This window comes from Periplaneta americana, chromosome 9, assembly GCF_040183065.1.
Source record: "Periplaneta americana isolate PAMFEO1 chromosome 9, P.americana_PAMFEO1_priV1, whole genome shotgun sequence".
Taxonomy (NCBI): Eukaryota; Metazoa; Arthropoda; class Insecta; order Blattodea; family Blattidae; genus Periplaneta; species Periplaneta americana.
The window spans coordinates 106,573,019-106,585,998 of NC_091125.1; the positions used below are offsets into that span (position 1 = coordinate 106,573,019).

Below are 12,980 nucleotides of genomic sequence, written 5' to 3' on the forward strand. Positions count from 1 at the left end.
TTCCTGTGAATGCCACTGATGTAATTAGCATGCTAAACTACCTTCTGTGTAAATCGTCCCTAGGATCAGAAATTGCCTTCAGGGACCATATGTACCATTACAAAATATATTTGTTTTGATGTGCTCTACGTCCTGTATTATTTTGAACGAATAGTTTCGGAACACCCTGTATATATATAATTTTAGTCTGTTATTTATCGATGTTGTATCAATTACTAGGCTACTTAGCGTTGTTGGAATTTTGTGATAGCGAAATGGTATCTGTCGATGTGACGCCAAAGATTCGTCATGTGATTATCCGACATTCGCCTTACGGTTGAAGAAAACTCAGAAAAATTAAACCAGTTAATGAAATCAGTCCAAGCCGAAATCAAATCCACGCCGGAGCGCAGCTTTGAATGAATAGACAAACGCTACCGTTGAGCAAAGCCGGTGACCTATATTTTCCTTCGGAGGTTTTCTTTGAATATGATGAACTTCGATTTTCTTCACAGATTTTCATATTATGATTTATAGAACGAATACCATTAGCCTTTTCGCCTCCACTTTTAAGCTGAGACTGTTGAGAAAAATAATAAAATATTTGTCCATCTTGATTACACAACTTTTAACAGTGTATCACTTCGGAATATGTATGATAAGACTTTCTTGTGTTAAATTCTAACGTAACCTTGTTTACATGTTTCGACCTATTATGGGTCATCTTCAGTCTTATCATACATATTCCGAAAATATTTGTCATACGAACTAGAAGACATCAGAATGCTGGTTTCTTTTAGCAAGCCTTCTTTGTACTCTGCTTAACTCTATGAATTCTACGTCGACTATGTACCTATGTATACCCAATGTAGACAACCCCCTTTCTTTATGAGAGCAACATATTCTAACATTATTCTACAGTTTGTAAGTGCGGTAAAACATGCAGAAATATTCCAACAACTTATTTAGAGCTTTAAGATATAGCATTTAAGGGACAGAAAAGAAATCCCAACCATAATATATGACAGTGTTGCCATGTATGCTCATGCAGTCTTTACTTTTTTATACCAGTCACATTTGTGCCCATGCTGAGAGTATTTTATTTCAGATCACAGTGCACAGCTGCAGTACACAGCTTATCTGCGATTATGTAAACAGCTTTATGGTGTCAATTTTCATAATACTGTAACTCATAATATATGTTCCTTTATGCCTTCTTTCAACCACATTTTTCATCGAGGTCGTAAGAGAATGGCTGAAAGTTTTAAATTACGGCTATGTTCATGATGACCCAACTCTAAATATGATAATACTTGCGGATGACCAAGTGACATTTGCAGCCAAGGAAGACGAGTTGTAAAGTGCAATACTTTAGAAGTATACAAGTTGTTGTCAAGAGCTGCATCGTTATTTCCACACAGAAATGGTTTTGGATTTGTAGGAATCTTTGATTTATAGTTGTGGAAGAAATAGAAATACAGGGTGTTCGAAACATGAGATTACAGACTTTGACGGTAGATAGTACTGGCCAAAGTAATTAAAATCTTATATTAAATATAGGTGTAAAAACCAATGCCTTCGATACTTCTTTTCCCATTTGACAGAGTAGCATAGTAACACTACAATATGCCGAATGTTAAGAGCAAAACTTCTCACATGTGTTGTATCTTATACTGAGGGCAGATGGCGCTATTTTAATCTATAGTATTTTTCTTCATCGCAAAAGTACCTTTTAGGTTGACTGTGTTGTATCTTATACTGAGGGCAGAGGCGCTATTTTAATCTATAGTATTTTCTTTCTTTGCAAAAGTATCTTTAGGTTGACTGTGTTGGAGTATGGAAGTCTGTCAGCAGATTAGTGAGCAACCAGAAATTTTTGAACGAATGCATGCTTCTCTCTGACGAAGGGCTGAACACTGTACGAATAACTGGAAACCATATACAGCACTTATAATTGCAATTGCTTTTAGCTCTTATTTGAAGATATTTATTTATGTATTTATTTTATTTATTTATTGAATTAATTACTTATTAATTTATTCATCAATTAATTTATTTGTTTATTTGTTTGATGGATATTATAAATCGCCGAAATCTGCAACTCTCTTCCTGAACACACTGTAGAACAAGTTTCAGTTTCATCACCCTGCATTGCTCATACACGAGTATACGTGCAGGAAATTAATAACATTAAAATGTGCAGTCAATTATCAGACAATATGGGAAAATTGAGTTTTTACACCTTATTATAAATGAAAGAACGTCCAACGTTTAGAAACTACGTATCAGTTTCATCGCTATGGAAGACGATGAAAAGATGACTCTCTCTCTATTAAGGGGACACTGGAGTTGATAATCGATTTTTGGGCATTTTTAAATTTTAGATTCGGTCACTTTGGTATGTCCTCTGTTGATGTACGAAAGGATTTAACAGAATTAGAGTTGTCAAGAGCGCCCACAATGGGTAGCTAGTGGTAGCAATTGCTACCACTGCGGTTTTCATTTTTACGCGTTTTTTTTATTTTTCTTTACGTGCTCAATACTAGTTTCGCTTGTATAAAAATATTGTAAGGTCAATACCAACTTTTTCCAAAGAAACTAGGAATCATACTGCAAAAGTCAAGCAGTTAATATAAACGATAGAAATACTCGTAAAAACAAGACGCAAAATCCTTTTAAAAACAAAACAATGGATACAGAAATAATTGTATGCATCAATGTCAGATGCAAACAATAAACGAATGGATGCTGGAGCGTGGACTGGAATGGAAGAAGCATGTAAATAGAATGGGGCAAGAAAGTAGTGCAGGTGGGCCAGGTTACATTACCACTTGAGGAAAGATGTAGCTATAAAATAGCCAAAACATTGAAAGGATTCCCTGTAATTTGAAAGGAGAAAGCATTATCGAACGTAGCGGAGAAGATGAGTCAGAAATGAAATTATTAATAGCCGTTGGCTACTTACATTCCAGTTGACCATGTGTTAAGTATGATTGCCACATCGGATTCCATTAAAATATACAAATGAAGGACTCTGTGCAACACGATAATCCACTTACTGTTAATTTCATGAGAACAGCTAAAAGATTTAAAACAATTTCATAAACAAAATTGTTGTCATTCTCATCATATCCTTCCACTTTTAGATCTGGTGGCTTGTTACGATTTTATACCTGTTTTGTGGTTTCAAATTTTCCTTTCTTGCAAAATATCGATATTTTAAAATCTTAATTTCGTATAGCCGGTATTCTGTAAACATTTTAATTCACTGATCATGTTTCTCTTTCTGCTGCATTTTCATAAGGTCTAAGCTTTCCTACTGTACAAAGCATTGGTCTCATTGAGGTGTTATTCTCTTTGCTGTTTTTTTAGTTTACTTGTACGTACTATTTAAAAATATTAGTGTTGTGGGATTTAATCGATTAATGTAATCGATTAATCGATCAACTTCTGTTGTAAGATTAATCGATCAAAATATTTAATCGAATAAGCGAGTCGATTAAAATTAATCGGTTGTAGTTGATATTAATTATTATTTTGTTAATAAAAGCTCATACTAAAAGTTACGACAATATTTCTCTCTCGGAAATTGCTTACTTAAAAGCACAATAGTACTGTTATTTTCCAACTGTAAACCAGATAGCGTAGGGAAAATCTTTGCACAAACACTGCAAAAAGAGATTGAGATATGAGGTCAGTGACCTAGTCTACCTCTATTGAAAGTTGAAACACAATGCGAAACCCTTATTAAGTTTTATGGTTTTCCAAGAAAACTTCCTTGTTGTCAGCTCGTCTTACTAGCATATGAAATACATACTTTTCTGGGATTCGTCCCCCTCAACCCTTATAAAATAGCCATGTCTACACTGTGTGCAAGTGAGAGGTTAACTACATTCTTCTCTTTCTAAAATCTGGTAATTCGATTACAATAGGGGCCAGTCTTCTGTTTCGATCTCTGTATTTTTGCAGTTGCAGTTTCTATACTGAGTTTGTATATGAAGGTTGTGTGTTCAGTTTGATAAAGAAAAAAAAAAAATCAGTTTTCTGTGGTTTGTGAAAAGTGTAAACTCCATTATATCATATGAGAATTTGAGATAAATTCGGTGAAACATTTGGATTTAAATTGAACGATCGTGGAAAAGTGCTTGACAAAAAAAAACTTTTTACGTGGTTAGTAATGCAGAAAACGTTGTTACTAAACGTAGAGCGGCACGGAGCATGTGAATGCATTCACATGTTTAAAATCATGGATGAAGCAGTATTAACTAGGTTATCTTTCAACTCCTTCACTTATGAATTAAGAGCAAGTCAACAAAACGATGGAAATACCAGTTTTAACATAAACTTTGTGAAGCTACAGCTGGTCATTAAGCTAAATCGAGGGGTTTATTATTATTATTATTATTATTATTATTATTATTATTAGTAATATTATCGATTGCTCTGTATGGTTGTGAAATTTAGATTCTAACTTTGTGAGAGGAAAAGAGATTAAGGGTATTTGAGAATAAGGTTCTTAGGAAACTATTTGGGGCTAAGAGGGATGAAGTTACAGGAGAATGGAGAAAGTTACACAACGCAGAACTGCACGCATTGTATTCTTCACCTGACACAATTAAGAACATTAAATCCAAACGTTTGAGATGGCAGGGCATGTAGCACGTATGGGCGAATCCAGAAACGCATATAGAGTGTTAGTTGGGAGACCAGAGGGGAAAAAGACCTTTGGGGAGGCCGAGATGTAGATGGGAGGATAATATTAAAATGGATTTGAGGGACATGGAATATTATGATAGAGACTGATTAATCTCGCACAGGATAGGGACCGACGGCGGGCTTATGTGAGGGCGGCAATGAACCTGCGGGTCCCTTAAAAGCCATTTGTAAGTATTAGTAATATTTAGTTAGTCTTTTATAGCAATGTATCTGCTATTAGATTAAATAATTTGTCTTTTATGGCAATGTATCTGGTATTAGATTAAATAATTTAAAAATATTAGTATTAATGTAATATGTTTTTATTGCAGGCGGGCAGCACCATGACGGGGGTGCAAGGTCTGCGAAGCAATGACGACAGCGACAACAACTTCTCGGATGATGAGAGCACCCCACTCTATGGTGGCAGGTAAGACGAAATGTACAATAGCCTATGTACAGCTCATATATTTTATCTTTCCACGCCTGCATATGTGCAGCTGCGCTGTGCACTGCTGCGTCCGGTCTATATCTGCGAGCGTGGAAAGATAAAATGTTCGTCTTGAAAGTTACACTATACATTTTAATGGGTACGTAGCATTACAACTAAGACTGTTTCATACATTTCAGTCTGATTAGTGACATCTGTTACTAGTCAGCGATGTATGCAATGGAGGGGAAAGTAACTGATCAACCTATCTCATTATCTTCTGACTTAGTTGCCTAATGAGTGATGTCTTATTGATGTCACTTAAGAGGTTTCAAATAATCTTCGGATTGCTGGCTAAACATTAACGAGATAAATTCGAGGATTCGCTTTGGGATTACCCGAGGTCGCCTAACAATCAGAGAAAACATCTGAAAGAAATATAACCGGGTTAAGCGAGGTTCGAAATCAAACTTCAGCGCAGCCTCAAAACACGAGTCCCGCTCGCTATCAGACCACGCCGACGGCACAGACCTGACTTATAAATTATTTCATAGTTAAGAGAAAGAAATATCGCAACAGTACAGTAACATTTCTTTATGAACTCTTAATAAAATCCATGTCAATATTTTCTCTTTCTTTTTTCTTTTTTTGGGTTATTTTACGACGCTGCATCAACATCTAGGTTATTTAGTGTCTGAATGAAATGAAGGTGATAATGCCGGTGAAATGAGTCCGGGGTCCAGCACCGAAAGTTACCCAATATTTGCTCGTATTGGGTTGAGAGAAAACCCCGGAAAAAACCTCAACCACGTAACTTGCCCCGACCGGGATTCGAACCCGGGCCACCTGGTTTCGCGGCCAGACGCGCTGACCGTTACTCCACAGGTGTGAACCACTACTTTCTAATTTATTGCAAGTTTAAAAGCAAAGAAGTAATAATATAAATTGTAATAGATCTCTAATAAAGACAAATTCTTGAGAGTTAATTTATGTAATAACTTTAAACAATAAAACTCTTTTATTGCAAATACAAAAATCTATAAATACCAAGCGAAGTACAGTAGTGGCAAAAAGAAAAACCGGACCGCCCCTTGTAGCTGATTTCAGAGCCTTGTTCACTCCAGAGCACGATAGACTGGTAACTAAGACTTTCGTGATACGAATTCTGCCTGGGAAGGAAACTTTTTTTTTTTCCTTATTCAAATTTATTCCCAATACTTTTCGATTGTAGCGATATTTTACTACTTAATTAACTTATTATTCCCAGAACATGAAATATATTGGGAATAAATTTGAATAAGGAACATAAATGTTTCCTTCCCAGGCAGATTCGAACCACGAAAGTCTTAGTTACCAGTCTATCGTGCTCTGGAGTGTAACAAGGCTCTGAATCAGCTACGAGGGTCGGTCCGTTTTTTTTTTTTTTTTTTTGCAACTACTGTACATCGATGGTAAACACTAGACATGCATTCGGGATATCTCGAGTTCAAATCTCGGAACTGGCCAATCTCATCGGTATTTTTAGTGGTTTTCTCGATTATAAAATATAACCAGGAATCTAATTATTAAAAAAACGAACGGTGGCCGCAGTTTACCAAAAATAACCTAATGTATAATTATTATTACCACTTTAACGTTGCACAGATTCGTAGCTACTTTCGATACTGAGATACTACTGAGAAATGCTGCGTGCAACTTCGGCGCTCTCCTGCCCTTAGGGAGGAGATATGGCGCCATTGGACGTGATCACACAAGTTACACTGGTCCATGGCCTAACTATTAATAACATAAGTATTCTGCTACGCTATACGTTATAGTCTTGTTACAGTAAGCATGTGAAATTCTGTCATTTTTTGTCTCTTCACGAATCCCGGAACAGGTGTCCTTATCCATACTCTGTGCAGGGAAGACATATTATAGGCCTACGCCAAACGTATGTAGATATTTTGGGAACTTTGATGTGTAATTATAATTTTCGATTCCTTAAATTTTCTTTTGCTTTTATTTTGGAAGGGACAGTACGTACTATCAATTTGCAGACACGGTAACATATTCAGGTCTGTGATTTATTTCCCCATTTCGAAAGTACGGACAAGACAATGGTAAGTTATTCCTGCCATCAGCTAAAAGAGCATTCCTAGAAGTGTATAACAACAAAAACATTTTAGCAACACCGTATTAACACAATAAAATCAAAAGATTTTAAAATTGCCATGAAAATTTAAGACATGCACACGTTCATAGTGCGAAAAGAGTTCCAAGATTTCAATACAGTCCTTTGTTACATTCCTTAACATTCGTTTGTCATTGGATGCCACCCAAGTTGCTACCTAGCAACAGGGATTCTGTTTCTTCGAAACAGTTGGGCATCGGCACTGAAGTTTCTATTTCGTTGTTAAGATGCCAAGATGGAAATTAATACAGACTGTGACAGATATACGAGACTTTTTCACGAGACAAAGATTAAATTAGATCGAGTTCCGGCTACTGACAACATGGCCGTTGTTACGGCCTAACATAACCTTGGGCTGCTGGAACAACGAGAAACGTATTGCTACAATTGAGAGCAGATCTCGGCCTGGGCAGTCAGTGGACTCAACCCGCCGACCTTGACGTGTTACGGACAACTCCCCGCGCATCAAGGCTGAATTCTCCGTCCCGTTATAATGTACAGTAGTCGCTTATTACGTCTCTGTAACCCCCCGCTCGCCGTCCGAAGTTATTCTTGAGAGCCTTGGACCAAGAGTTCTGCGTTTCATCTTGTCCGTTCTTGGTCAACAAGACTGGTATGAGCCGTAGTTCACTCAGAGTCAGCCAGTCAAAGAAAGTACACTAAAGGGTCCACGCTTCGATCCCCATTAGATGTTTAGATTTCATTATGGAGGAACAACTGTGTGACCGGTTTCCTTCGACTACCTTTTCTTTCATTGCAATTCTTCTTCCTTCTGCCTTTTCTTTCTCCTTTTCTTCAGACTTTCTTCATTCTCTCCTTCAGTCTTCCTTCTTTCTTTTCACCTGTCTTCCTTTTCTTTTGTTTCTCATTTTCCATTCACTCATTTTCTTCTGTCTTCTTCTTTAGATGGCCTCGGTAGCGCAGTTGGTATAGCGCTGGCCTTCTGTGCTCGAGGTTGCGAGTTAGATCCCCGCCTAGGTCGATGGAATTTAAGTGTGCTTAAATGCAACAGGATCGTGTCAGTAGATTTACTGCCATGTAAAAGATTTCCTGCGGGGCAAAATTCCGGCACACCGGCGACGTTGATATAACCTCGGCAGTTGCGAGCGTCGTTAAATAAAAACCATAATTTCATTTTTCTGTCTTCTTTTGCTCGTTTTCTCACATCCTTATTTCACCATCTTTTTTCTCCTTTCCTTTTTGTCAAGGTACTTGTGCATGTATGAACATATCATACTCGTGGGTTTTAGTTCGAACTTAGGGTTAAGATACAAATTAAATTTACTTTAAATGTTATTTTAAGTGATCGTGCTTCATTTAATTTAGGATGCTCCCTATTATTATTATTATTATTATTATTATTATTATTATTAATTGTAGTTTTTATTAATTTGTTATTGTTAATTGTCATTACTTAGTGTAATTAGTCACCGCTGCCATCATTTGCAGTGTAAATACATACATACATACATACATACATACATACATACATACATACATACATACATACATACATACATACATACATACACATACATCTTTTTTTCCTATTTGCTTCCGTCATCCCTTTCGCCTTTCCTTTCACCTTCCATTTTTTCTTTTCTACCCACGTTCTTCAATTTCCTTACGTTCTTATTTCTTTTATTGATTTTCTTTCTCTATTTCTTCAATTTTTCTTACTTTCTCATTTGTCCATTCTTTTTTCCTTAGTTCTTCCTTTTATCCTTCAAACATTCCTTCTTTCCTTACTTTCCTCCTTTTTTCTACCTTTCATTTTTTCTTTCTTCCATTTTTTCTTTCTTTTCCCTTTTGTTTCTCAATATTATGTGTTAGAAAGAATTTATTAATTTACTAATTCTACAGAACACGGTTGCCATGTATTTGTTTCTGGTTTTATTCCTTAGTCCAGTGGTTCCCAACCTGTGTGCCCCGGCACCCTAGGGTGCCGCGTGATCGGCTAAGGGGTGCCGCGTGATCGGCTAAGGGGTGCCGCGAGATATTGAAATAAACCAAAAAAATTACTGTCTACTTAAGTATAAAGTCTTGTAAGGTTTGAAATAAAATAAGTCAAATTAATTACTCTCGTGCACTACAGATCGATTCATTTCGATGATTCAATTATACTTGTATCCGGCTCCGGCAGATGGCATTACAGCCAATCCCTGCCGAACATTCCCGATTCAGTATATTACAGTAGTACTGAACTCCAACCACGAGAAAGTCTCTGGGGAATGAGACGCAGCGGGGTAATCCTGTGAATGAATGTTGATGTCATAAAATGTCATAAGGTCACACACGTGGGTACTTTTATCTCTATTGGCTAGCTCTCACAGCACAAACGATAACGTTGATACACACATTTATACAGCCCTAGTTACAAAATTAGATCACTGTTAATCTCCTGATCTTTTAATCCCTCCATACAGGAATTAAGATATGCAGGAGAGCGTATAGTTTTTAAACTGACGTTATAGCGGTAATATTATCTATCTACTTTGCTGTAATAGATGACGCAATAGTAAGCACATTCCTTTCACGGTTGATCTCCTGGTTGAAGAACAGTATAGACTACTCGCTTCCTCACGAACATTCCCGAGACTTCGACAGAACAATATATAAAATTGATGTATTTTTACTAAGTGATTGTAGTAAAGTTTACCGTATTATGTTATGATGTATGTTACTTACTATATCATCTTTCAATAAATGAATATATTAAACCTATTTTTTTTTAATTCAAGAAAGGATGCCCCCAGTTTTTAATGTTATTCTCAAGGGTGCCGTGAACTTAAAAAGATTGGGAAACACTGCCTTAGTCCATCGTTCACCATCATGTTCTCAGACAGTACGTTTTGTCGCTGTGATACATCCACGAATAGGTGGTAGTTCTATCGTGCTAGATTATACATGATAAATTGGAAATGAATGCAAAGATACGAAATTAAAATTTGGGGCCTTGATGGCAGATAACATGTATGTAGGCAACAATTTCGCACTACTGTCCACAAATAGCATATATATAGGGGCTCCTGTTTAACTGCACATGCGCAGTGTGTTGTAAGTGAAACACTATAAGGGAGCTCCAAATTTTATTTCCGTTCTGAACACTGGCGTTCAAAGATATTTCACCTATAATTTTCTGACCGTGTAAGCGAACTTTCTAACCACGGCATAAGTGAAAACCAAAGATTACTTGCATATGGACAAACTTTGAAAGGGTTTTCTATAGCATGCGACACTGAAGGTTTTCTTGGCGAAAAAGTGGGAAAATGGTCTAATTTTCAGAGCGAAGGTAGTTTGGAATGTGAAGAATTCATATAGGACGTCAGTTGACTTGAAACACACAGAAAATACCTGAAGATTTTATCTGTGTGGCTAACCTAAAAGTTATTAACACGTGAAATGCACATTTCACTACACTTAATACAGGGTGTTTAAAAATAGAGGTCATAATTTCAGGTATGCATCCCCCATACGTAGACAATACAAAAAGTTTCTTACAACCTGTGTCCGGAAATGCTTGGTGATAGTCACCGGAACATTTTTCTTCCCGCAGATAGTTGCCTTTACAGCAGATGTTCAAAATGCCCACCTCCTGCTTGAATACAGGCCTCACATCGATGTCTCATAGCCCTGCGAATACGATCCCAAATTCCAGGAGTATTGCGTATTTCCTCACAACCTGCCACAATTCGATTCCGAAGGGATTCCATGTCAGACACCAGAGACGAATACACCAATGATTTATTCGGCAACTATCGTGATTTTTGCCCATATCGAAAGGAAAACTAATAAAGCATAATTTATCCCTCTGGCGTATTTCAACATTGTGGACGGTTTTTGTGTAAATTTAGTTTTAAAAGCCTCTAATTTCAAGCCACTGCACGATGCGAGTTGGTTGCAACACAGCGCCAGAGAACATCACATCTAGCGAGACACACAGAGTTCGTCGATCTTTTATATCTATGTTACGAAAGGAGTGTGTTAGTGGCGATGTTGCCGGACTGTTGAAACTTAATTTTCTAATTAACCGTGCATTTAATCAATAAACGTAATAAGGTTTTCTATTCGTTTAATGTACCCTCAATCTGCAAGGTTATTTCACTTCTATCCTGTATACCGGTAGCCTAGAACCACCGCTGATTTCCCATTCTACTTCAGATTCACATTATGCATCTTAAATAATGACGTTAGTCTCGATTTTTTGTTTTGCATATTTAATTGAATTGTGGTTTTCAGAACGAATATTAAAATAATTAAATAAATGTCAATAAAAGTAATGACAATAAAAAGAAATACAAAAACATTTTGATAAACTTGAAAGTACGATTACAAAATTAACGAATAATAATTTCTTACGCTCAAAATTAGTTGTCCGACAGTTTCCGCAGTAGACTATTTAAAATATGTATGTGCCACGTATTAAGCTCTACATGATTCATACAAACTCTCAATGCAATGCTCCACCAAGACGTTTGACAGCAATGCCACAGTCTTGTAACATCTTAAACTCATTTAATGTTTTTCATTTCATTAATAACTACTAAGTCCTACAATGTCTTTTAACTTTCTATTGACTGTACATGAAGTAGCGAGCACTTACTCATGCCGTGATGACAAGTTCGGCGATACGGCGATCACTGCTGTGAAATTCTGAAACTTGTTCTTGAAAGACGTTGTCTACTCCTTATATGGCTGCTGGATGAAGAAAATAATAAATTATTAATGCTTACACATTTTTTATACTGTCAAGAACTTATACCTAAAAACATCCAATTTTAAAATGATATAAAGAAACGCTTTTCTAATTTTTAAATTACTTCAGCCTTTCTCGTTTACACAACGCGGCAATTATTGTAATATTACAGTTTAAAATTTGCAAATGAAGATAATTTTCTTGTTAGTGGAGTTGAAAAAGTCTATCTTTTTAAACCTCGTTAACTGCTGAAATAATAGTAGGCCTACTGTTATTGTGTATAAATTAATCTGTGCAAGACTCTTCATTGCAAGATGAGAGAAAATTAATTAAGATGTAATGATTGTAATGCATTTACTATAATAACACACTAATGTACTGTACTGTTACCTTTTTACGAGATCTCAACCCAACAAACGCAGTAACTGGATTTAACACACGCTTCGTATCAATTAGATCTTAATTTCAAAGGTCACTGAATCGAAAAGACGCAAAATAAGTTATTAAATTGATCTGTTTTAATCCGTATTTTACGTAGACTAGTATATCACTTCCTGTTACTTGATGTAAGAAGTGGAAATAAATTCCAATCTTAAGAGTAAATCTGGTACGCCTATATAGTACAGAACAGTACTCGACTTCCCATATCAGAACACCGCATTTAACCGAAGACGCCACACGACTGAACAGACGGTCTCGTCATTTGTCATTCCAGAAGTAGGCACGTCCGATGTTCGATGTTCATTTATTCATGTTGAGTCACAATTTAAAAAAATAGGCGGAAAACGTCTCCAATTGCGTCATCATTGATAGTTAAGTTGAAATCAAAGGTTCGTGGCTCGATACCAGCAGAGAACGATAGGTTTAATAAAACCCTTACTTAGTTTTCTTTTTCGTTGCTTATGCTTTTACAAGTTTCGAAATGAAGTAGCGAAGTATTTAAGATAGAGTTTCTTGTGGGACTTCTTATACTCATACAGTCTCTCTATGTTGAATTTTTTAAACAT

At 36.4% G+C, this 12,980-nt stretch overlaps 2 protein-coding genes across 3 annotated transcripts in view; one reads left to right on the forward strand and one right to left on the reverse strand.

Moving 5' to 3' along the window:
* The window catches only part of LOC138706364 (uncharacterized), a 201,090-nt gene extending 188,452 nt beyond the window's left edge, over nucleotides 1-12,638 (reverse strand). Inside the window, exons 1-2 of the mRNA XM_069835552.1 lie at nucleotides 12,364-12,638; nucleotides 11,881-11,975 (exon numbers count right to left, since the gene is read on the reverse strand). The gene's annotated coding sequence lies outside the window, so the exon portion shown is untranslated. The remainder of the gene's footprint in view (nucleotides 1-11,880; nucleotides 11,976-12,363) is intronic.
* kkv (hyaluronan synthase-like protein kkv) overlaps nucleotides 1-12,980 on the forward strand; it is a 217,316-nt gene that overhangs the window by 78,725 nt on the left and 125,611 nt on the right. For both annotated transcript variants that reach the window (XM_069835543.1, XM_069835542.1), the window contains exon 2: nucleotides 5,007-5,104. In XM_069835543.1, the coding sequence (XP_069691644.1) occupies nucleotides 5,019-5,104 (86 nt within the window). In that variant the 5' untranslated portion in view covers nucleotides 5,007-5,018. The remainder of the gene's footprint in view (nucleotides 1-5,006; nucleotides 5,105-12,980) is intronic.